We start from the raw sequence: 26555 nt of genomic DNA, 5'->3' as shown, positions 1-26555 counted from the left end.
AGTCTAAATTGAGACTCGGCCATCTGCAGCCTCAGCAGAAATCCAGAGCAGTCTTTTAGTCTTCAACTGTCCAGTGTTGGTGAGTCTGTGTCGCTACAACCCATTTGTTTTGTTGGCTGACAGGAGAGGAACCTGACGTGGCCTCTGCTGTTGTAGAGAATCCACCTCAAGGTTGAATGTGTTGGTAATTCTGAGATGCTTCTCTGCCCACCACAGTTGTAAAGAGTTAAAATGTCTGTTAATTTAAATGTGTTAAGAGAGCAACCTTGCATTTGAAACTTTGATATTGGTTGGCATTCGTCATCAGCTAATCAATGCAAGCAGTAATCAGTGATAAGCATTCGTCACTTTGCTTGTTCTATTTTCTTATTCTGATATATGCCTGACAGACTCCTAATTGATGTAGCGCCCGGCAGACAGAATTGGGGTGACACCCAGATCTGGACAAAGATATAAATCCATTTCTAAAATTGAGTTTTCCCAGAAGGTGCATTTGTGAAAATGAAGAACTTTGGAACAATCTCAATGGTCATTCTAACAGAGCTTAAGAAGTTTCCTGCAGAGAGACCCTGCAGGAGGGACCAGTGTCTCAGCAGCACTCATCAATCAGTCCTTTATGATGGAGAGGCTGAGTAACTGACATATACATAAAACTCCTGAATTGGACAAAAAAAGAGCATATGGGAAAATAATCTCTGGTCAAACGAGACAAACATTAAACTCTACTGAAAACAAATGCTCAGTCATGTCTTTCCTCATATCTCACATTCATTCTGATGTATATTCTTTGTCTCCTACTTTGCTGCAGGCCAAAGGAAAGAAGCCACTGTTTGTGCAGCTCGTGCTGGATAACATTTGGAGTTTATATGATGCAGTTGTCACTCGGAGGTGGGTGAAAGATACTAGCCTGAAACACACTCTCATATTTTAGATCCACTAAATCTTTTAAATGTTTCCTTAATTGAATGAATTCTAATGTGTAAATTGAGAGGGTGTGTAACATCTAAACCAGTCTTATTTCAATTTTATGTAGTCGAGTTGCAACTGATAATCCCAATGAAGAAGCCAACATGGATGTCATAGTTTCCAAAAGTCTACCTTTATGACGTCAAAACTAAAATGCAGTCCCAGACTTATGAAACTAAAATGGGAACAGCAACGTTTCCAAAGTTCTCAGTTTTGTTGACTTGAAATAGAAAGTAGATGTCAACGTATCAAAAGTATTGGATTTTTAACCAAAGTTTATTAGTGTGTACACAGCCGTTATGGGTGTTACGCTGCCTGGGGATTGTTTAAAAGACTGCATTGAAAGTTGCTTATAGTGAATCAAAGACCACGACTCCAGCATAGTGATGGTCTATGTATGTCTGATGATCTAGATGGCTTCTTTCTGACCTGAGGAATTGTCTCTCCTTTGCTGAGAAACGTGTCCACCCTAAGTACAAAACACCAAGGCATAAGCATGTGAATGCAGTTAAATGTGGTGCGGAAAACTAAGGCCTTTACTTTAACTGCATGGCACAACCAGAATCTAGTGTAAGCAGGCTGTCACAGCCTAGCTAAATAATGTGAAATACTGGCGCAGCACTGGACAGTCAGGACTCAGCAGTACACTTACCTGTAAAGGAAAAGGGCACATTCAGGCCAGAGAAAACTAATGGTTTGAAAGCAGAAATGGGAAAACTATCACTAAAAGAGGAGGTGGTCTACCAATGGAAGGGTGGGTGAAGTGTTTGAGTCCACAAAACACTTTTGGAGTCTCAGGGGTAAACACTGTTGCAGCCAAATCCAATACAATTGAAGTTAATGGCGACTACTTCTTAAAACGTAAACGTTAAATGCCTCCATACTGCTCTCATTCGAATTAGACTCGAAATGAGCTCATTTACCCCATTTTTTTAGCCTAAATGTCCGCTGATATCCTCAGTCTAGTTATAATATATAAAAATATATCTTCTACTTTCATATAACCTTGCTATATGCTGAATTTCTGTGGGATTTAGTTAGTGTGCAGACAGTTGGCAAGCCATTTCTCTTATGAGCTTTTGTGACAAACACTATCAAATTCCTAGCTGCTTGTGTGTTGAGTGTTATACTCACAGATTACAGTATTTCACCAACTAACCCTGTAGGTAAGTACTATATCACCAAGCTCACACCACCACCTGTTTGTCATGCTGTTGGCACAATGTAGCTGCAGGATATGAATGTAGTGGAGCAAGAACTGGTCAGAAGCCATTATGCCCTGTGGTCTCACTGTAAAGATGTCTGTCATGTTTCTGTAACCAGGGACGCGGAGAAGGTGGAGAAGGTTGTGACATCACTTGGGGTAAAGGTGATGGCCAGGGATTCTCGTCACTCTGACCCCAAAGTCCTCTTGGCTGCCATCTGCAGCCAGTGGTTACCGGTATCCCAAGCTGTCCTTTGTATCCTGAAACAGAAACTGAATGCTCTGCTGTCACTTCTTATGTTTGTTGTGCTGCCTCAGTTGAGTATTTTGGGGATATTTGTACATTTCATTTGTAGTTTTCTTTAACACAAACTGTAGCAATGGTGTGTGAGAAGCTTCCCAGTCCCTTAGACATCGCAGCAGAGCGCGTGGAGAAACTGATGAGTGTTGGAGCACGACGGTTTGACTCATTGCCCAAACAAACTCAGGAATTAAAAAGAGGTACAGTGCCTTGCATAAGTATTCACCCCCCTTGGACTTTTTCCCATTATGTACTGTTACTAACTGGAATTCAAATAGACTTAAATAAACTTTTTCCCGTTTGATCAACAAAACATGCATAGTACTTTGGAGGTGCAAAATAAATTTTATTGTGACACTAACAATAATGAGAACAAAAAAGTTGACATCTGTTGGGTGCATAAGTATTCACCCCCCTGTGTCAATACTTGGTAGAACCCCCTTTCGCTGCAATTACAGCTGCAAGTCTTTTGGGGTATGTCTCTACCAGCTTTGCACATCTAGAGATGGAAAGGTTTGTCCATTCTTCTTGGCAAAAAAGATGAAGCTCAGTCAGATTGGATGGAGACCGTCTGTGAACAGCAATCTTCAAGTCTTGCCATAGATTCTCTATTGGATTGAGGTCTGGGCTTTGACTGGGCCATTTTAAGACATTAACATTCTTTAATCCAAACCATTCCTTTGTAGCTCTGGCTGTATGTTTAGGGTCATTGTCCTGCTGGAAGATGAACCTCCGCCCCAGTCTCAAGTCTTTTGCAGACTGCATCAGATTTTCTTCAAGGATTTCCCTGTATTTGGCTCCATCCATCTTTCCCTCTATTCTGACCAGTTTCCCTGTACCTGCTGAAGAGAAGCATCCCCACAGCATGATGCTACCACCACCATGTTTCACTGTTGGGATGGGGTGCTCAGGGTGATGGGCAGTGTTGGGGTTTCGCCACACATAGCGTTTTGCATTGAGGCCAAAAAGTTCAATTTTGGTCTCATCTGACCAGAGCACCTTCTTCCACATGTTTGCTGTGTCTCCCACATGGCTTCTGGCAAACTCCAAACGGGATTTTTTATGGATCCCTTTCAACAATGGCTTTCTTCTTGCCACTCTTCCATAAAGTCCAGATTTGTGGAGTAGACGACTAATAGTTGTCCTGTGGACAGATTCTCCCACCTCAGCTGTGGATCTCTGCAACTCCTCCAGAGTAACCATGGGCCTCCTGGTTGCTTCTCTGATTAATTTTCTCCTTGTCCGACTCTTCAGTTTGGGTGGACGGCCTCCTCTTGGTAGGTTTGCGGTTGTGCCATATTCTTTCCATTTTCTTATGATGGATTTTATGGTGCTCAGAGAGATGTTCAAAGCTCTGGATATTTTTTTATAACCTAACCCTGCTTCATATTTCTCCACAACTTTATCCCTGACCTGTTTGGTGAGCTCCTTGGTCTTCATGATGCTGTTTGTTCAGTAATGATCTCCAACAAACTCTGAGTCCGTCACAGAACAGGTGTATTTATACTGAGATTAAATTGCAGACAGGTGGACCCTATTTACTAATTATGTGACTTGCAAATGTGACTTGTGAATGCAATTGGTCGCACCAGATCTTTGTTAGGGGTTTCACAGTAAAGGGGGTGAATACATATGCACTCAACACTTTTCAGATTTTTATTTGTAAATAATTGTGAAATCCATGTAATATTTCCCCCCACTTCCAAATGATGCACTATTTTGTGTTGGTCCATTACATAAACTCACGATGAAATAAATTTTAATCTGTGGTTATACCATGACAAAATGTAGAAAAGTCCAAAGGGGGTGAATACTTATGCAAGGCACTGTATATGTATACACACAGACACACACAAGAGGGTGGGGTATCATGCAGTAAACAACAATCTCAAAGTTGTTTTAGTTCCCTCATGGGAATTTTCCCATAACATAAGTAATGACTTGTTTAAACTCTTTTGTGATTGTGATAATGTTTAGAAGCCAGTGTTTACTACCTTGGTTGTTAAAACCATGCAATTTTGGCACTATGCATTGAAGGGGCTACATATATCACACGGTTCTTTCAATATTATCATCAACCCACTTGGCACTTCAATGCAGCATCAATTATTTTATATCGAATGGGAAATAATGGCACTGCACAGTGTTGGATTTATGAAGAGCTGTTGCGACCTAATACTGGCCAGATCACATTTGTTACAGATCCAATAAGTGCTGAGCTGATTTTCCCTAAGCCTGTTTAAGGGAAATATTGGAAACTCTATGAGAATATTTTAGCAGTGTCAAAACTGACAATATCTATAAGAAGCAGGTGTGAAGAACTTAACTGCAAAACATGTATTTTTCTCTGGCAGCCTTGCGAGAATGGTCAGTACAATAAAAATCCACATTCTAGAAGGGTAGTTTGTTCTTAGAACTATTTGCATCGCTCAGGGTTCCCATCCCTGATGTAGTCCCTAATCGTCTGATTAGAGGCTGATCAAATCTCACCAACCAACTCCTCTGATCTGTCTGACTCAAACATCAGAGATCTCACAGCACCAGAAGTCCTGTGTGTGTGTGTGTGGTTGGCTGGCAGGCAGGCCTTCGTGTACCTTCTTTCTCTTCCCACAGATGAACAGAACTTTAGGAACTAATTAGATTATATCTGATGAGTTGCAGGATTTAGTGCAATATAACTAATAACCTTCAAATTCCATTTTTTCTTGGGGGTCGAAGTTGAGTGGGCTCTCAAAACGTATTCAATTACTTTATTTACTTTAAAGTTTATTTACATGATATCATAGAAATCCATTTAAAATTACATCATTAAAAGTGTAAATTATTTTCAGTTGAAACATATGGTGCAAAACTTGTATCACAATAACTATCTTAACAATCTCCCTGTTAAGTTTTAATACTTTTAATAAATTAATTTCATCTTAAGGATTTTTAATACAGTATAGAACAGTGTTCGATTTAACAGATACCTCTTCACTGTATGAAATATATTTACAAATTTAAACATTGCATATCTTCAGCAATATAAAAAAAAAAAATGTTTGCGTTAGATGTATCTTCAGCATTGCATTTTTGCTGCCTACAAATTTGTAGGTAACGATCTGGCTGCATGGTGTCCTTGGCATTCAAGTGGTTAAGTTGTGAGAACACTGCTGCAAGGCAACAGCAACATGGTTTTTAGAAGTCACAGAGGCTAGTTAGATAACATAATGTAGGAAATGAAAAGACATATACAATTGTGAAGAGAATCTCTGTCTAAAATAACAACATATTGTCATCCAATGAAAATGTAACTTCCATGTCCTTTGACATTTCTGAATACATCAGCAAACACATCACAATTTGTGAACTCGGAGCTGTCACAAAATTCCAAGGTACACATTTGTAAACACCACATTTTTACAGTGTTTTAAACCGTTTACAGCAATGTTCAATGCTCTTTTGGGGCTATATTTATTGCCTGGCAGTTCTTGGATTGATTGGCTGATAATAGTATATAAGGTATTTTGGAATTAGCTGCTATGTCAAAAGATATTTTGCAGTAAATCCTTAATCATCAGTGTGAAAAAGGAACAAAAAGTCTAGATTATTGCCTACTGTCTGAATGTATTTGTGATGTGTGCGTCATCTCAAATGAATACCATGTTTGGATTAGGTATTTCATTGCTTTTCTGTGTATTGGAAGCAGCTAAAACATTGGAACATGAGTTTGGCTTTGATCTGCCTTCTGTGTTGTGATTTCAGATGTGTGTTTGACTCGTTCTCCTCCTCTTGGTTGTGTTCCAGCATTCCTACAGTGTTCCAGTGGAGAAAATTCTCCAGTTATCGTCTTTGTGTCCAAGATGTTTGCTGTGGACACCAAGGCCTTGCCTCAGAACAGACAGAGGTAATTGTGAATGTGTGTCCACAGACAGTGTTGTCAGTAGATGGTGCTGCTTTCCTGTTCTTCCCTCATGTCACGGGCTGTGGGCATGCTCAGTATGTCAGTTCTGTCCTGGACCTAAAGACGGAGAGATTGCTTGAAGTTACTCACAACCTGTGACGTACAAGCTCATGAATACATTACCAATACCATTCTATGTGCTATAACAGTGTCAAATCACTGCTTTAACTGCAGTACCCACACATTATTTTATTTGAATGGTTAGTTTATCCAAATACCAGACAAACAAACAATCTGTCACCTTCCTCTCGTGCTACCTCTCCATGCTTATGGTCTCAGATCTTTCTCTGACAATTCTGCCTCCACCCCAGTAGAGTCGGGCAACATGCATCTCCAGAAAGAGTGTCCTTATCACTACAAACAATCCACACAAGACCAAGTGCCTCCAAGGCTTCTGTGTTTGAAAGTTGTTCCAACGAAATCTGCTGACAGTGCATTATCCAGAGCATAATGTGTTACACATCAGACACAGCTGACACCCACTGGTGTCACAGATGGGAAGCATTTTGATGCAGGCCAACTTGTTGGGACTAGGACGCAACATTTCCCAGGACTTGAGTTCCTGTGTAAAGTAGCAATTTTATTCTGGTCACTCACCCAAATACTGAAGTCTAACTTTTTTCTGTCTGTGTGGTGCATTTGGTGTGAGCTGTGGTTGTTGAATGATGTGATGTATACACAATGCGGACGGTGTAGCAGTGTTTTTTGTTCTGGTCTACGCACCCTAACACACTCGCCTGCAATTTAGTTTGCTGGACTTAGTTGTATTCTGCTGCTCAAACAGAGTATTTACCACACAACTAAAGTGAATGTAGAGTCCACCTACTCAGCCAGTCACAGAGCTGTCCTGTATCTGACGGCCTTCTTCAGCAAATGGAACCTGCAAAGATTTGTGGTTAAGAATGAATCTTCAGTCCTAAAGCTTGAAACTGCAGATGAATAAAGTAAAACAAACAGACAAACTGCTTTATCACCAAGAAATGTTATGTTTAAATACACAGGTGAGGTATTATCGAATAAAAATGTGACAATTTGCACACATTGGCTCAGAATATGAGAAAACCAACACTTCCTTTGTAAACTGCCTTTAAACATTTTATAGTAATTGAAATCAACAAACACTGTGTGTGGCTTTCCAGTAGAATTAGGCTGATCAATTTGCCAAAATATCCGAAGTAGCTCATCAACAACATATGCATATCTATAAACTTTTTGGCAAGTAGGTGAAAAGAAATTATTGTAAAAATCTGTAAAATGTTCTTCCTCAATAATCAGAATGAAGTAATCCTCTTGTTTATTGTGTTCCTGTGAAGTATTGAATATTGGCAACATACATATCAATATCAGATTTTTCTAACTTCTGTTAAAAAAAACTAAAATTAGATATCGACATTGTTGTCAGGCTCAGGGGAAATATCCGGTTTCCACAATATCGATACTATAGAAGGAAAAAGACACAACAAGCAATATATAGCTAATAATATAGCTAATAATATAGCTATTGAACTAAAATATGTATTATTATTATTATTATTATTATCATCAACTAGTTATAAAAACTGTTAGTTTTTATAGTGTAACGTTTGGCTATTTAAAAGTAATTTATGTAAGCTATTTGATTTAGTTGCCTTATTGTGGAAGGTTGGTCAGTGAATTTGTGTTTCCTGTCATCATAAGCAGTGTATCTGTTTGGGACTTTTATTGGGAAGGGTCACAGACGGAAGTTGATCTGTTTTGGGAGTGAAGTGTGAATAGTTGTGAAAACATCCTTCGTCCTTATTATGCTATTACTTCTTAGTATAGGTGAAGTAAACTCTTGGCTACTTTTACAATGGTTGATAGGAAGAGAGAGAGCGGTGTGTCAGCCGCTGCTTCAGAGCTAGTCAGAAATCGAAAGTAAACAAGGATTCTCCTCTCGCTGTGAACTCCTCCGATGGAGTTTTTTGTCCAGCGTTGGTGGAAATAAGGCTGTTACATCAGTTCCCTCTTCGCGCACACAAAACGTGACTTGCGAAAGATCTTACCGCACAGGGCACACACAAATTACGTGACTCACGAGAGGCAGGACACCATAGTTTGATATCGTAGTTTTTACAATTCTTACGGTTATGAAAACGTGGTTATCGTTAAACCGACATCCCTAATTCTAATAAGGCTTCTCTAATCCACTGATTTTAGAGGGATTTGTTTCAATAAGCAACTATTTATTTCAATAAGACCATGTGAAACAGACGTCAGAGCTATTGGACTCCATATTTAGGAGTGACTGGTTAAAACACAAAGCTTTGGAGGGTACTGTTGTGGATTTTTATTTGCCATTTAAAGAAGCCAATAGCAGTTAATGCGAGGCCTTTAACGACAAGTTATGAAGCACTTGTTAAGATCAGAAGGAGGCAATAATGAAGTCAGTTATATAAAAAGTCCAGACACAACCCATGTCTCACTGTTGGATGTTGAAGTGGTAGTCTGGACCTGTTCTTAGTATTTGCATCTCTTTACCTTTTAGGAATGGTTTGTGGTTTTTATCTCCCTGAGTAGGACATAGTTATTAGCCCTCCCCGATCTTTGTGTCCTTCTCAGAGGTGAGCAGAGGATAAAACACAAACCCCCCGACTCTTCCACTGTCAGTGATAGATGGAGTTGGCCTCGTCTGCCCGGGCCTGCCTGTCTGGCTTTAGGATCTGATTGCACTCAAACATCACACAGCTCCCCGCTTCAGTGTGTGCCTCATTAATCTAAGTCGGGTGTCACAGATTCTGTCTTCAAGCCCTTTATGAAGCTGTGAGATGAGATCTGTGACTTCTTCCGGTGGGATGAATTGCAAAGCGTCCTCACATTAAAAAGGCAGGGATGACATGTTACAGCAAAGAGTGGACTGCTGCCATTTCTCACTGGAAACATATGCTTACAGGAGACTGAGATTGGTGTGTGGGAGTCATCACAGAGTAGGTCCCAGTTTTTGGTTTAATGGCCTGGCCTGTGAAGCACGTGTGTGAGTTAGGATTGGGTCAGAGAAAGCTCATTGTCTTCTTTCTACCTCTAATGAGGAACAACAGCTAAAATGCCTCAGCTGCATTTAAGATTTAAAACTCTCTTCAGCAGGAAACTGTCAATGTATGATTCATAGAAACCTTCGGTAGTACAAGAGAAAAGTTAGCTATATGTGGATAATGAATACTGGAAATGGTGAATAGATATATCATCAACCATATGCCAAGACAAAAAAAGAAGAAACGTAAAACAAAAAGAAGAGACATAGAACCTAAACATGGTATCAAAATAAGACTGAATGTTTTTTGTAGACTTCTGACTTCATTTTGCTGCTGCCATCATGCATTATATCAACAATAAACAATAAATGGCCTGTTCCAGAAGGAGTCGTGATACCACCTCCAATGAGCTTGTATGTTCTGGATCATGAGCGGATTCTTTATTTCTGACCACTTCAGCCATACCAACATTTTAGTAGAGGTTAAAACTTTGTACCAGAATTTTTGCAGCTTAAATATACCAGTCTGGCCCTCTGATTCTTCCTGCTGATGAGTGGTTTGGATCTTGTGGTCTGGCCTCTGTTTCTGTTCTCAGAGTCTCCTTTGAACAGTCGATGGTGATACGTTCAGCCTGTCCTGCGGAATATGTTGCTGATGCTACTTTGGGGTTTGTCTTCACAGCTCTCACAATGTTCCAGTCAACAGCTACTGATGTTGTCATTGGCCGACTTACTCACTGTCTGTTTCTCAGTTTAGCAGTAGTTCCTTTCTTTTTCAGGACATTCCAAATTGTTATAGTGGATCTGCCAATATTTAACAGCTCTGATTGATTTTCCCTCTTTTCTCTGCTTGAAAATGACTTGATTTTCTTACATTCTTACAACTCTCTGCTCTTCATGGTGGTTTACCCTTTTTAAGAACAAAAACACAGTTTTTACAGGTGAAACCCACAACAACAGCAGGCACCCAGAGGCATTCAATGATTAAACTATTAATCTAAAAAAGAAATGCATGAAAAACAAGAAACACCAGAGTTTCTTCTCATTTGTCAATCCAACAAAACATGTTTTGTCCTAATTTGTAAGTACCAGGAATTAAAACCTGAAATACTGAGATCAGAAATACAAATACTCATTTTTAGGATTTCATGGTAATATATAATTCATAGAATATGAGCAGACATCTTTTGAGGACTGGGAGGCCTTATTTAACCTGAAAATGCTAATCTATGAGTTTAGACACTATAGTGTTATTTTATATATATATATAGGATATATTTTTAATGAAGCAAAACAAACCTTGAACATCTGAAGTCATTCAGAACTTTGAAAGTCAGAGTAAATACAGAGCTTAGCATTCATGCTAACCCTGTACTCCCCCTCCAGGCATTAGCTTCTTGATCTCCAGAACATCTAATGCAGAGTGGAAAGATCTCACTTCAGCCCACTGGCTCTCTGCTCTCCTTCCCCCTCTTGTGACAGAACTTGATCCTAATTGCAGACTCTGCTGAAGCACTCAGAGGGAAACCGAGTGTCAAGCAGGGGAGAGGAGATATAGACAGGCTGTCAGAGCTGGGTTAGAGGATGGGGAGGTGGAGATACAGATATGTGAAAGAGAGAAGGAAAGAAAGGTCATCTCAGACTATGAGCCAGGAAGGAAAAAGCCTGTCCAAAATCAGTCTAATGAGCTTCCAACTGCTTCTATTTTATTTTGCCCAGCAACACTGCTGACATCTGTGTGGCAGCCCATGGCCACAACTGCCTACAGAGGAGTCTGCAGTCAACAGTTGGGTTAACTGTGTGACACCATCAGCAAGGTTTAAGAAATAGAGAGGATCATTATCTTATCTTATAACCTTAGAACACATTCACATGAATAATGATAAGATAATGATCCTAACTCAAACTCAAATTACAGTGTGATCAATTACTAAAATGCCTTATAAAGCTTCACTGTCATATGCACACATGAACCAGGCGCATTTTACCAGCAATTATTAGGTGCATTTCTATCTATCTACATTTTCATACACATTTTCACATTTTGCATCAGAAAAACCTGAGTGGAAATGCAGATGGAAAAAAAATTATCTTGAAAAAAATGTTTTCTCGGGAGTTGGTGCATTGATGAATGTTAAATGGGACTGCACTGTGCAAAGGAAATTGATGGATCTGAGAAATTATAAGAAAACTCTTATTTCTGTTCCAGAAGAGTAAAAACAGTACCGGCAGAAAATATCATGTCCGGATCAATGAGGACACTGTTCCATGAATTGATGGGAAACAAAAATACTGTGGTTTCCATCACCGAGCTTTCATGACATTAAGCCACATGGTTTCCCTTTGTTGTTGCTTTGTTTGCCTCACACTTTTAATCATAATTGCACTTGAGTGGAGGACTAGCGCCACCTACATCTTATCTCATCTAAAATTTGCATAACAGTGGTGGGTGGAAATTATCATACATTTGCATTTTCTTGAGCCAATTTTCTGAATACTTTGTTGAAATGTGGTCACATTTTGATGTAAACTCAACTGTTGGCTTCATGTCTTCCCTGGTTTCCATTAGCATTGACAGAATTCCTGTGACTTAGCTATCTTTGAGGTTGTAAAAAAAAAAAAAAGACCTATAGCTCTGATGGGGCTCAGAACTCATCTTAAGGACAGCTTGTGTCCTGAATGCTTTCACTGGCTAAACAGAAGGTTTGTCTTAGATCTTACCTGTCTGGTTTCAATTTAAACTCTGAATATTCATCACTGTTAGACCCCTGACCAATCCTGTTAGCATGTCAGGAGTTTTAATTAACAGAGTTACTGCTACTTTTTCATGTGCATAAATTGTGTACTGTGCTTATTACAAATTGGAGACAGATTATACAGTTACAGTGGTTTAAAGCTAAGTAACATCACATCTGTCCAATTAAGCCACAGCTGGATATGATAACTCCCCTCGGGTAACTGCGATAGCACCAAATTATCTGCTGTGTCAAATTTTATATGAATGGAGGCAGGGGGTTACACTCAAGAGTCTCCTGATGACTCTTTTTGGATTTGAACACAGAGGACCCCTGGGTTCTATGCACATATAAACAGTACTTTCCTCAGAGCGTTGCAGTATGAAGGGTTCAATCAGCATACTCTTCAAGACCTGGAGGACTTTCTAGTGACGACATATCTTCAGTGAGAAGAATCTCCTCCATTATGACTTAGAGCTTTATAAAATTAACACTCAACCTACTATATATGGGACATTCATTTGAATTTTTAGAAAGAATATTATCTCAGTCACTGCTCACTTACATTTTCAGACGCTAGAGCTAGAATGGAAAACCTCTTCCATCAAAATAATTTAGTGGTAAAAAAAAAACTGTGTGTTTTGCAGACAGCTTTAATATCAGTATATTGTTTAATTTTCCAGCACACTTTTTCCTCCCTTTTCACAATGTTAAAAGGTCTTTCTGTGGTTGCAATGGTCCGGCTCCAGTGTTTGGAAGCCATTACTTCATAACCACAGCATGTTAGGCCAAAAACCAACTCCTGGCATTCCCATTATTACCAATGAGCGACTGATTCAACCTCCTGACGAACAAAAAAAACACTTTCTGACTTTGCTGTGGTCTAATGGGAAGTATGAAGACTTGTATGTATTACATAGCATAGTGTTTATTTAGATGTTCAAGTGCATCACATCATATTGATTACCCACTTCAATATCTGTCTGCTTCTTAGTTTTTCTTTTGGGTTTTGGAGGAAATATTGTGAGAGGATTGAGCTTTAATCTGCAGCTGACTCATATGTTTGAAGCTCTAAGTCACTTACAAGTTATTTGTTCTTGGAGCCAGGTCATCATTTACCAAGGTTTGCTCTTTTGTGGTTTTCTGTTGGAATCCTGAATTCAGCCTGTGGTCCCATTTATAACCAATTTATGCAAAAGAGACGTGCAATCAGTCCAAGTGCGTCTGCATGGCTGCTGCTGTTGTCAGGGGCAAATTATGGGCTGTTTTAAGTGGTTTGTGATCATGGAGCTAAACTCTTTGGATGCTGTCACTCAGGCCTGCTGTGAGCAGCTGTGTTGCTATAGTCACTGTGGTCTTTTTGAAGAGAGTATGCGCACATACGCAAACACTCTGACCACACTGCACATGCACACACAGGCCACACTGCATACACACAAACACACAGGTCATGTAGCAAAGGAAAAGTAGGGATAGTTTTGTTTATTTTTACAGCCCGTCTCTGATGTATCTTGGGACTTCAAAGTTTGCCACTGAACTGAGTTCATGTTTTTGGCATTCTCCATTGACCAATACAGGGCCACTGTTGCAATACATGTCAGGTGGGATCATATACAATGAAATTTATCATTGTAGTTGGTAAACATTTTAAAATGCGTTCTTAATGATTGATATCACTTTTTATGTACGAATTTCCGACAGTAATAAAACAGAAGGAAAAGAAAACATTGCCTGTTTTGATATTTCTGTCTTAAAGCCAGTCAGCAGATTATATAAAGATTCTGTTGATTTGACAACATGTCACTATGTAAGGCCAGTACTAACTTTAAAGTGATTCAGCTTTGTAATCCTGGATAGCCAAGATTTAGCACAAAGTGTTTATGGCTTACAAAAGCTGGCTTGAGTGGTCTTACACTGTGGTCTGGCAAAAAAAATGCAGTGCCTTTCTGTATCTTATCAGGTTTCAAACTCAAGGATCTGCTGCTCCAACTCGACCGACTGTTCCAGGATGTGCCGTTCTGTAGCTCTCCTGTCTGTCCGCCATAGCGAACAGATTACACACTCATGCTCGAATCTAGAGTGTTCCTCACATGGTCTCATACAATAGCTCCCCCTGTCAGCTTCTGTGTTTTTAAAGTCTAGTCTGTCACCAGTGCAGGGGTGGTCAAAATAGGAGCTCACTGCACTTAATGAACTGCTCCTCAATTCTCCGTTATGTAGCCTGCTCTAAATGTGGTCTGCCGATCCCTTTCCAATACGTCCTTCATTTGTAATGATTTTAGAACTCCTAACTGCTTGAACTTATTCTTGGCTGCAGACACTTGACTAACTCCAAATGATACAGTCCCATTGATTTAGGCCTCCCTCCTATAATTTTTTCTGTTTTCTTCTCCCTCAGCATTTGGGTCATGGTTGTGACATTGATCTTATCCTAAAAAAGATAACGTGTTCTCCTGTGTATTGGTTCTTTTGAAGTTTCAAGTTCCTCCACTTTGTGTTTTTTTATATAGACCCCTGTAGTCTGAGTTTTATTTATTTCATTTCCTGTATACTATTTAAACATTTAGCTTGAATCAGCTTGTTAAAGGTGCTACACATTTGAAAGGTCATACTAAGATCTGGTTCTCAATTTAATCACATTAACATTTCAGGATGCTGGTAAAGAGACAAGGTCAAACTATTTTTCTAATTTGAGCTCTAAAAAACTCAAAGATATTATTTAAACTTGTATGTTTTGTTGTGAATGGCTCTAACCATAATACTGAATTAATGGACATGATTTTCAAATTATATAATTCACTCGATACATACATCTAAGATATACTGATATGCTGTCAGTCTTGACATGAAATCAGTTATTAATTGCACCTTAGAGACTGGTGTTGTTCCTTCAGTGAAAGCAAGTGAAAAAGCGTCCGAGTCAGATGTTCACCAATATTTGTTCTAGTCTTGTTCTAGAGGTTTCTTTCAGTTAATGAGGGAGCTTTTACTCTTCACAGTCACCACAGTGCAAAAATATGTCCAGTTTGGAGGCTGAAAAAAGGAAGAAACCATTGGCGGGCCCAGTCAAAGAAGGCTGTCCTTTCAGGACGTTCAGCTAGTGGGTGCCTAAAGTGGGCTAAAGATTAAGACCCTGTTCAGACCTGGTATTAACATTCATCCTGAGTAATTTGATCTCAAGTGGACAGTTCTACATTTAGGTGTGAACGTACCCAAATCTGACCTCACTGAGTCTTGACATCCTATCACACAACTACAGTCAGAGGTGTTCTTGGATGCATGTGGCCGAGGGCCTGCATTCTCAGCTGAAATCCTCTCACCTGCTACAGTTTCACCATCACTCAAATAAATGTTTACTCTTCTTAGTGCCCATACATTGATGTGTTTGTAGCCACTGCCACAATGTCAACACTTAACAACACCACATAACAGCTCATAAAGTTTGGTAATTTTTCAAATAGGTAAAATCCTATTCAATCCAGAGGGCTCTTCACTTTCTTTTGCTCTCTGATACAAAAATACGCATGGGCGCAGGAGAGTTCTTTGGATGGACGGGGGAGTGAGCTGTCTGCTGTGAGAGGGGCATGAGAAGAGAAACTCAAACTCATGCTGACAGCTTAAAAACATTCACTTGACAATTTGTACTCAATGGTCGCGAGATAGTCATTTTATACATCGCACCTGGTACAAACTGCGATACATTGAGTATATTCAATATATCCCCAACCCCTAGTCCTGTCCATCTCAGCTGATGTTTAATGATTGTGGTGGCAATGCTGTTGATGTTTGCTCCCTCAAGGACCCTGATGTTAGTGCACTTCACAGGCAGCTCTGGTGGTAGAACTCCAGGGCTTGTCTATGCCTGCTGTAGGTAGTCCATGTCTCTGCACCATATAAGTGTTTGCAAGTGTTTTGCTTGTGATTCAGGAACTTGGTCTTAGCAAGCAGATCAGAGTTTTAAAAAACTATTTTAAAAAACTTTGTAAAAGCCACACTGGCACAGCAAATGCAGTGATGTACCTCACTGTCAATGTCTGCCCTTGAGGAGAGGTGACTTCCCAGGTAAGGTTTCTCTTGAAGAGAAGGCACTAGAATCCTCCAGGTTGTGGACAGAAGTGACATTCCCCTATAATTGGATCACTCTGTTTTGTGTTTTTTTTAAGGATGCCAATAATAATATTTTTTTCTGAAAATGTCAACTGGAGGGGGATTTAAACGTTGATTTGACACCGGAATATCAACACTGGTCATCACATAATGATTGATACCTTTCTTAACGAGTGAAATCTTTCTTCATAGCAGCGCATTCATCAGCCGTCCCTCTCGCTCTTCCCCCCCCCCTCTCTCTCACCCATATTCTCTCTCACTCACACACACACACACACACACACACACACACACACACACACACGAACAGTGTGAATGGACACATGTAAACGCAGACTGGGTTAGAACAACTTTGTAAATTTAGTCAATGTATGGAGCCGAAGGAGATGATCGGTGTGCCCATTTTGCCACGATGTGGTTTTGTGCAGTGCGAATGATAGAGACACAGAGAGGAGCAGTAAATTACTGACAGCTAGTAAAAACTGAAAAAATGGTACAAACGTATGAAAAGACCCAAAATGAACAGTGTAAGTGCACTTAGTGGAGCTGTGCATGGCTCCGTGGGTGTCTGTCCCGAACTTGGTGGCAGTGGCTGTGGCTGGATTGTTCGCCTTCTCCCTCGGACTTTAGAGCATTCAGTGGTCCCTGCGTCTGTAGACAGGTGGAATTTTTTCTATAAAACCATGTTTTTTGGAATAGAAATACAGCTTTTTTTTCAGTGTGTGCATAGACCACTTACTGTATGGGGTCTATGTTAACAGTGAAACCAAAGCAGAAAGACTAACACTGTATACTTAAGAATTTGTTTATTTATTGCAAGTCATATCATCATTGCAAAATTCAACAGCGTTGTCGCATATTGCATGTGTTCCAAATATCGTGCAGCCCTAGTGTGTGTCATAGTTGTCATTGGCGAAATCATAACACAGCTTTTTTTCACTTCTCCTGTCTTCTCGTGCTTCTTGACCTTTGTAAGGGATCAGGGAGGGAGTGTCCTTTTGACAAACTCAGCTTCAGCACCTGTATGTTCAACTACACTATATCCAGAAGTCTGTACAATGAAGCAAGTGCAATGTAGAATATATTTTCATTATCTGGCTTTACTTAACCTCACATCAGCCATTCTGATCAGGATTGATGACTGGTTTTCCAGTTATCTAATTTGTCTGAAGGCACGCAGGCTTACCTGGTCCTTGGCCTTAACAATACACAGATCAAGTGTGAAGCCGCTAACTTGAATGATTATTGAAATATGTGTTACATATATAGAATTTGGAAAAATTCCTGTTTATTGGAAAGCACTGTTTTACAGGGAGACTGTATGTATGCATGTATATATATATATATATATATATGTGTGTGTATATATATATATATATATATATATGTGTGTGTATATATATATATATATATATATATATATATATATATATATATATATATATATATATATATATATATATATATATATAAAAATTAAACAGGAGAAAAGAGTTATCTTTTAAACAGCCCACCATGGAGAAAAAAGAGGATTGATATTTTTTTCTTTCTTTTTTAAAAACTTTTTTCAAATCACTCATACAGGTGAACTGACTACACATTTGATTCCTTGCGATTTAATTTTGAAAACATAAAGGAAGATAATATGGTTCAAAGATTTAATAGTGGAGAACTCTCAATTTCACAGGAAAGTCACAGCTAATGAACACGTCACTACTTTCCCACGACCAGTGGCAGCAGCCACCACTCTCTTGAGGATTGACTCGAGAATTCCAGCAGGAAATAGTTGCACACGTTATGATAAGACCTTGTGTTTTGTCTAGAATTTCTAGCAGTGGAGCACTGGATCGTGATCTGAGTAGAACTGATCTTTATAATAACCTGCTGAATTCATTCATGGCTCAACAGGGTGTCGCTTCATAATCTGTGGGAGGAAATCTTCTGTCTGCAGGAGTTCAGTGTGTGTGTCTGCCCATCTCTGTCGCTCTTCGCACAAACAGAAATGACAAGATCTATTTAGTTATAGATCATGTCGGGTCATTATTCCAGATTGTTCCAGTCACTTAAAACCTGATGTCCTGGCTGTGCACGTCAAGAGTCATGTTGTGTGTAGCAGGTGAACTGAGTGCGTGTTTTTCAATGTTTTTCAATAATTGCCCCATAAACTCTAGAGCGAATCAAACACAAAGTAACACACAAAGTAACACACAAAGTAAACTTCAGTACTGTTCAGATCCTTATAAATTCTGATTAGTGTTGGTGTTTATACTTAACATGTAAAGTGAGCGCAGTTCAGCGGAGGAGTGAGGAGGGACGACATGGGGCAGGGTCATACAGCACGGCCCCTTCACTGCAAAATGAATGTAGTGGAAACCCTGAGATAAATATATGTTTACCTCTGAAATATGTCAAGTCAATACAAGTAAATGAGGTGTAGTCCAAGTGATCTTTCGTGTCATTGGTGTTAAAGTCCAAGTCAAGTTTGGAGTCATTATTGATTTTGTCGAGACTGAAGTCATCAAAATCGCGACTTGAGTCTGGCTCGAGTCCACACCTCTGCTCAACGCTACCGTGACGAGATAAACATTACAACCACAGACCACTACTTGGAGGATTTCATTAGACACTCTGCTCATCACACTGCATCTCTGATCTCAAGCTAAAATAAGATAAAGATAAAATTCTGATAATATGATTTAATGAAGGCAGAATTAAGTTGTTTTTACCCACTCTGAGTATATAGATGTGTTTGTTGTAAATAGAATTTTGTGTGTGTGCTTGTGTGTATGCTTGTGTGTTGGTGCCCATGCATGCTTGTGTTTGTGCTTGCATAGACCGTTAACCCAGGAGGAATTATCCCAGCGCAGGGAGCTTGCTAGACAGAGACACGCTGACAGGATGGCAGCTGATCAGGCAGCAACAGAGAGCAACAAAGAGCTCATCCACACAGGGCGTGTGCCACAGGAAGGCATCAGCACAGGTAAGCTTTTCTCTGCATTCACTGTTTCTGTCTCCCATCTTCACACCTTTTCATCTCTACTGTTCAAACTCAGAACAGCTTGACAAAAGATTAGTACAAATATTTTGGATTGATATTGCCAATGGGTGACAGGTTGTGGTAAAAGCATTTTTTAAATAACAAAACCTGACAGTTAACTGTGGCTACAGGTTGAGGTATTAGAGATATTCACTCACTTCTTTATGTGTCCAAGATGTCTCATATCATGTAACAATATCAAATGGACTGTATTTGGACTGTATTTTTAAAATGCTTCTCCATGTTACGAATACTGGACTAGTGAACCCAAATGCGAGACACACACAGAGGGAAAGGTGATTTCTAATACAAATTCATGTATTTTTTCTATCACACACCATTCATACACTGGTAGCACAGCCATTAAGGACTATTTGGGGTTCAGTATCTTGCCCTAGGACACTTCAGAATGCAGACTGGAGTAGGGATTGAACCTCCAATATTCTGGTTAGTAGACAACCCTCTCTACCTCCTGAGCCACGCCTGCATCAAATGGTAATATTAATGATGAAGTGAGGTTTAAAACAACCCAGAGTTGCTATCCTGCATGGTGGCTTGCATGCAATTAGCAGGGCTAGCTTCATTAGTTTACCTGTGCCATAGACTGTATAAAAATAGAGAATAGTTGTAGTGTTTCTGGTTCAACAGTGTGGTGGTGGACAGCTGAGAGATGTGTTTACAGTGCTTGTGTCTCTGAAAGATGTCAGCACAGACATGAAAATCAGTGTTATCCACCCAACTGTCGTGTTAACATCCCAGCTGATTGGAGGTGGAGACATCTGCTTCATAGAGTTTCATAGGGAGGGACCCACATGCACTAACATGAATGCATGGACAGACCAGCTACATAGACTCTCATGTGAACACTGTCTGTGTCTGTGTTGTTTCTCTCACAGCTAAAATGGAGAGTCTGACATTGAAAGACTCAAAGCCAGAGGAGGAAGAGGAGCAGAAGGAGACCTTTGTCGCCTTTGCCCGGGTCTACAGCGGAACGGTCAAGAAAGGGCAGAGAATATTTGTGCTAGGACCAAAGTATGACCCCGCCCACGGCCTGCGCATGGTAAACCAACACCTACACAACACCTACACAACACCTACACAACACCTACACAACACCTGCTCTCCACTTCTCTGTGTTTGTGTACTGCACAGATCTGGAATCAAGTTGCAACTTTTAACCATTGAAATATTAGGTTGGATACGCCAGTGTTTAAAGTAAATACATTTTTGATAGTAGTTGTGTAGTTGGTTGGGACAAAGGAAAGGAATGCTGTGTTTTAGGTTTTATCTGTTTTTTGTTCACAGTTACAAGCAAACCAAGCGCTGTGAATGTGGTGTCACATAGTAACAGACAGAGCTACATGGAAACACAAGGGAAATATAATTCTGGCGACTGAACCATGTCTGTTTAATTTATTTTCCAGTGTCACAAGAACTCACAAAGAAGCATATATTTATTTGTATAAAGGTTTATTAGGTAACCTATATATAACCTATTCACTTAAGTATGAAAAAAGTGAGACGTTTGGTCTTTGGAAGCTTTTTGGTACTTTCTAACATTTCAAATACCAAAATTGTAATTGACTGATGAAATTAATACATTTTATCTTATCTGTCCTTAAGAGGCCTCTTGTATTGAAATATTTCCTCAGGCAGTGCACCGCACATCTTCTGACCACTTTCATTATCGTTTGAAATCGCCACCCCTCACATTATTGTGTAGCAACAGAAAAAAAGAAAATTAAATAAATAAAAATAAGACAAAGTTTTAACCTATAAATCCATCCCGCTTCCCCAGCGCTCCCAATCTTTCTATAATCCTATTGGTTCATGTTTCAAAATGCAGTTCTCTTTTTTTTCTCCCAAAAACCTTTTTTTAGAGGAAATACTGTGCATCAAGTATCACTGTCCCAAACAGCTATTTGATTGGCTCTTGGCCTGCTTTGTTTAACAGCTGTTCCATGGCTGTAAATGTAATTAAACACAATGTTGTATGTACAAATGCGTTTACAGACACATGCACATTTGCTGAAGTTATTGTACTTGACCAACTAGGTCTACTAACAGTATATGATTTTGTGGTAAAACTCAGAAATCATCAAATCAGACACAGTAAAACAAAATACATAGTTTCATTCCGAAATATATACCATCACTGCTGCTTGGATGGTTCGGTCCTTCACATGACATCCTTTTAATTATGAGAGATATCCAAGTCTCGCTACTTCAGAGGTACAGACAGCATTTCATGGGGGTGTTTTTCCTTTTCAGTGGTGAGCTTATAGAAGAGAAAGTCATCACAGCCGTTTCTTTCACTTTTTAGATTTTAAGAGCATCAAATCATGTTTTGTGCAGTTATAATATAGCTCCAGAAATAAATAATTTTAAGTTTGAATCCTCAAAAACTGGCTCAGGGGATTTGACAAGGAAAGAGTCCACTCACAAGATAAACAATTTACTTAACAGTTACCACAGGACGTATTCAGACCCTTCATTTTTCTCAAGCTCTGTGTTGTAGACTTAAGTATAAAAATGACATTTTCCCTGTGAATCTAGACTCAAAAACCCCAAGTTAACAAAGTGAGAAAAATGTTGATATATTTTTGCAAATATATTTACTCCCTGTCCCAATTCCTCTCCCTTGGCCCTACCCTTTATGAAGTGCTACATTCTAACAGTGACACCTCTGACAACTGCAGGACAGACAGGACAGATTGATCTGTTGATCAATACAGTCAGCGTGTTTAAATCGGTTTCAATTTCAATGTAATGTTAGTCCTGTCCATAGAAACTTCTGCCCCACACTGAAAACATTATAACATTAGCATTGAAGATTTTTTTTCAAACTTTATATATACGGGACACAAGAGTAACGAATGGCTGTTAACGATTTTCCTTAAACGCTTTTCAAAGCAGTTCAATTACATTTTAATTTGCTTCTGGATAAAACTAAGATGTTCCGCTAGGTTTAAACATTTTTTATGGTTATTTTGCAAGCTTTGAGTATTTCGTCAGCAGCAGTCAACATCTTGATTCACTTCGTCCGTTCGTAAAGCATTCAGGACTTTTCATCTACCCCTTTGTTTTAGAGGGGTCCTGAATACACTACAGTTGAAGGGGTGTTTGAGGGGCTAAATGGTCACTACCCCGACATCACATCGAGAAATGGGAAAACACAGCCCCTTCACGGTCACGTACAAAATAAAGGGGTAGGGCCAAGTGATAGGGCTAAGTGGTAAATTGGGACAGTGCATTTAAATAAACAAACGAAATTGCTAATTTACAAATGTATTCATATCATTAATTCAGAACCTACTAGAGACCTTACTGTCAGATATGCTCTATGTCGTCAGATATGTGTGTGTATCAACTTCAGGTCTCTCTGGTTTAAGTCTAGGCTCTGGCTTTGCACCTCAGTGACAGTCAGGCAGGTCAGACCTAGTATTCACATCCAACCCTTGAAATTACACCTTTCAAGACAGTAATGACCCAAAGCAAAGAAAAGGGTAGAGTGACTTCGGAACAAGTCTCTGTTTAGACCTGGCATTGATATCCATCTTTAGTGATCCCATCTCCAGTGAACACACATCAATTCACGCCTGACATGATGTTCTGTGTCATTTCTGCCAGCTTCCAGAGGGTTGCAGTGCTTCAGACGATGTGTGCGAGGTGCCTCATTTGTCCTGTTGTACTATGGAAAGCATCTATCTGCTGATGGGCCGAGACCTAGAAGAGCTGGAGGAGGTGCCTGCAGGAAACATCCTGGGTAAGTTTCCCTGCTCCTCCTACTGCGACTGTTATTCACTGCTTCAATGGACAGAATTTGGATCACAGATAAACAGATCTGATTTCAGAATCAGAATCAGAAATACTTTATTGATCCCAGGGGGAAATTGTGTTTGTAACAATAGCTCCATGCAAGAGTAGAAATATAAGCGTATAAAGGTTAAAAAATAAATTTAAAAAAGTGCGTTCTGTACATTGAGCTTTTAGTGCAAGCATGAATATGTCAGATATTGCTGGCATTGTAATGAGTCCAGTCTGTTGACTCGAAAGTGTCTGACACTCAGAGGGAGGAGTTGTATAGTTGGATGGCCACAGGCAGGAATGACTTCCTGTGGTGCATTTTGGTGGTCTCAGTCATTTACATTACATTACATTACATGTCATTTGGCAGATGCTATTATCCAAAGCGACTTACAATTAGTGCATTCAACATCTAAGAGTGGCCATTTAGGGGTTCAGTATCTTGCCCCAGGACACTTCGTCATGCAGATGAGTCTTGCACTGAACGTGCTCCTGTGTTTGACCAGCACGTCATGGAGAGGGTGGGAGACATTGTCCAGAATGGCATGTAACTTCGACAGCATCCTTCTGTCTGACACCGCTGTCAGAGAGTGATCACGGAGGCTGAGGTTGGAAACAGTGTTTGGACCCTCCCTAGTGCACATCATGTTTCTCTTCTGCATAACACCCTCTCAAAACTTGATGTACATTTTGACTGAAACCCAGAACCTCCCTAGATTCTTACATCATCACTTTGAAAGCCTGTTTTCTGTCCTTCACGTTTCTCTGAGAACTCATGCTTCTTTCTAAATGATTGTACATTTTGCAGTGTTTATCTGGCAATCGCACACCTCATTTCATGGTGCATTCTTGTGGTTGCTGTTGATAGCTCTGTCAGCTGTCTTCATATTACACCATGATTTAGTTTTTCTTAGACATCTATTCATGAATGACCTCTTTCACTACAAACTGAGACAACTCACTGGTTTCAGGGCCACTTTAGCTGTGTACATTCCCAGTTGTCTGCAGGTAGGCAGAACTTGCAAATACCTGACACTGGAGCTGAGAGTATCGATGTGGGCAAACAGAAACAAGTTTCACTCTCTGATTATGTAATATTAACTGTTTGTGCCAAATCCTTTTGAAATGACAAAACACAGCACCCAGCTAACGCTATCACTAAAAAAGATATATTACTGAGTAGAATGAATGAATGAGAATGTAAGTAATACTGATTAGTGGTAGTGCAAATATTACAAGGTGCTATCTTCATTGCCAGTGATCATGAGTGTAAGAAATGCTCTATTTTAGAGTTGAAATATATAGTCAAACTAAATTTGTTGTTTTAATCAATATCTTAAGCTAAAAGGTCATACATTGTTTGGTTCCACCTTGATGAATGTGAGTATATTCTGCGTTTCCTTGTCTTATATAGTAGTAAAATGAACATATTTAAATTGTAGGCTGTTGAAAACATCATCTGGGGAAAAGAGAAATTATATGGCTATATTTGCCTTTTTGATACTTCAGAGACAGAATGATTATTCATTTAATTAAGAAAATCATTGTAAGATTAATGGATATTGCACATGATTATTTAAAGTTGAACAGTTCTATGTCTCACTCTCTACTTTTTATTACTGTCTGCCTCCATTCATTTAGCTTGGTCTCATTTAACTAGTAATAAAGTAAACGTTAATATCGCCCTTAGAGAGCATGACAAAAGACAGTACCTCTAAAATCTACTAAAACGAGTGTGTGTATTGTGTGCTTGTCTTTTATGTTCACAATGTGGCATGTCCTCATTGTTTCTGATTGTGCAGTATTGATGGGAGCTCACATTAATGTTCTTGGCCACTTTAATCAGATTGCTGGAAATGTTGAACTGACGTCTGAGAGATGCTCCTGTGAGACTGTCATGAATTATAAAGGAGATGTGCATCATGATATAGACATGAAGTCATCAGTCAGTAAGTACGAGTGTGGGGCAGAATGCATCATAAGAACAAGTTATCACTAGTATCACAGATCCTCCTGCTCCTTATTTAGTTTGGACTGTCAACTTACAGATGAGCTGTTCTTAGAGTGGCCTTCACTGGACAGTTTTAACATCTGTCAATGGTTCTACAGTGTTGGATTTAATCGGTGGCTTAGGCCAAATATTTGTTTGACTCTTATAAGTGTCCCAAATCCACAATGTAATGCTATACTATGTGGTATAATGCTACAATGTTTATTGGAAATAGAAAGTGCCGAAGTGTCAATACTAATCTTATGAGCATTTGAACTACAAGCTGGGATAACACGGAACTTTCAGGGATGTTGTTTCATACTTATTAAACCAGATAATAACTTTGTCTTTTTGTGTTTATTGTGTCTCAACCTGACTCAAGTCTGATGCAGTTAATGTAAGCTGCTCTGAGTTTGTGTGACATGGCTATTCTTGTTTTTCCTAATTACAGACATGTAAAAGCATTGTAAAAAATACAAGATATTTTATGTGTAGATCCCTTCAACGTTAGAAACATAATGACAATCGATATCAAGGGCCTTCGTCTGGACTACATTATCAAACAGCTAACAATGTGTTGCTGATGTTAAATACAGTTTGATTCTGAATGCAGCTCTGACTTTGATAATTAACTTTTTAAATAATAATAATCAGCTACAACTGTGGAGCAAACAACTTAGAGGTAGGTGCAGGTGTAAGTATCCTATGATACCTCTTGTGATGCTATGGCTAAAAGAGGGATATCAGAGGTATGCTAAGTAGAAACGATGTGGAAAGCCTCTCTCCACAAGTTGTTGGGACTTTTGCCTTATGTATGTGACGCACGGCCTCAAAGGAGGCATGATTGTGCATAAGCTACAGTGGGTAGATAAATGGGTGGATTCAAGATTTGTATTTATTTATTTCGAGATAGGGCACTTGGTATGAGCTCTCCAAGCGGCCTTCTAGTTTGTTCTGTTAATTAAATGCTATTATATGCTAGGTATCATTATCATTGTAAAATAAAAATTAAATGACAGATGATAATATGTCTGTACCTCTGTCTGTCAAGTCTAATGTAAACTCTGGATAAGTACGACATAGTCAGATTGTTTCCCCTGGACTGCATTCCACTAAGAAGCTTGATGACTAAGCAGAAAGTTGAACAGGCAGGCAGTGTGGAAACAATTTCTACCATGTGCGGACCCACAAAATCACACTCTCTGTGCCTGAGCCATGTGGGAGCCATCATTCCTGCTCTGTTAGTGGACTGCGGGCAGGGAGGAAGTTGCCAGCAGAGCACCAGTGTGTAAACCCCACCAGGATTGGCCTTGATTAGACCCCGATTATTATCTGCCGGTGGAGTAAGTAATTGAGGGAAGAGAACACCATTCTCACAATGTGCTCACAAGGCACCATTTGATGTGGGAAACATCATTTTCTACTTAACCACATGAAAGTATACTGCCCAGACTTCATGACAAAGCACTATGTTGT

General features: G+C 39.5%; 1 protein-coding gene across 4 annotated transcripts in view; it reads left to right on the top strand.

Moving 5' to 3' along the window:
- The window catches only part of efl1 (elongation factor like GTPase 1), a 105916-nt gene that overhangs the window by 8853 nt on the left and 70508 nt on the right, over positions 1 to 26555 (top strand). For all 4 annotated transcript variants that reach the window (XR_004613015.1, XM_034577674.1, XM_034577684.1 and 1 more), the window contains exons 9-15: positions 809 to 888; positions 2290 to 2426; positions 2549 to 2671; positions 6258 to 6357; positions 19080 to 19225; positions 20179 to 20342; positions 22913 to 23048. Coding sequence is in view for 3 of the 4 variants with exons in the window: in XM_034577674.1 (XP_034433565.1) it covers positions 809 to 888; positions 2290 to 2426; positions 2549 to 2671; positions 6258 to 6357; positions 19080 to 19225; positions 20179 to 20342; positions 22913 to 23048 (886 nt within the window). In the remaining variant the exon portion in view is untranslated. The remainder of the gene's footprint in view (positions 1 to 808; positions 889 to 2289; positions 2427 to 2548; positions 2672 to 6257; positions 6358 to 19079; positions 19226 to 20178; positions 20343 to 22912; positions 23049 to 26555) is intronic.

Source organism: Hippoglossus hippoglossus, chromosome 3 (genome assembly GCF_009819705.1).
Source record: "Hippoglossus hippoglossus isolate fHipHip1 chromosome 3, fHipHip1.pri, whole genome shotgun sequence".
NCBI classification, from domain to species: domain Eukaryota; kingdom Metazoa; phylum Chordata; class Actinopteri; order Pleuronectiformes; family Pleuronectidae; genus Hippoglossus; species Hippoglossus hippoglossus.
The sequence above is the reverse complement of the archived record's forward strand: the minus strand, read 5'-3'. Positions and strand labels throughout refer to the sequence as shown.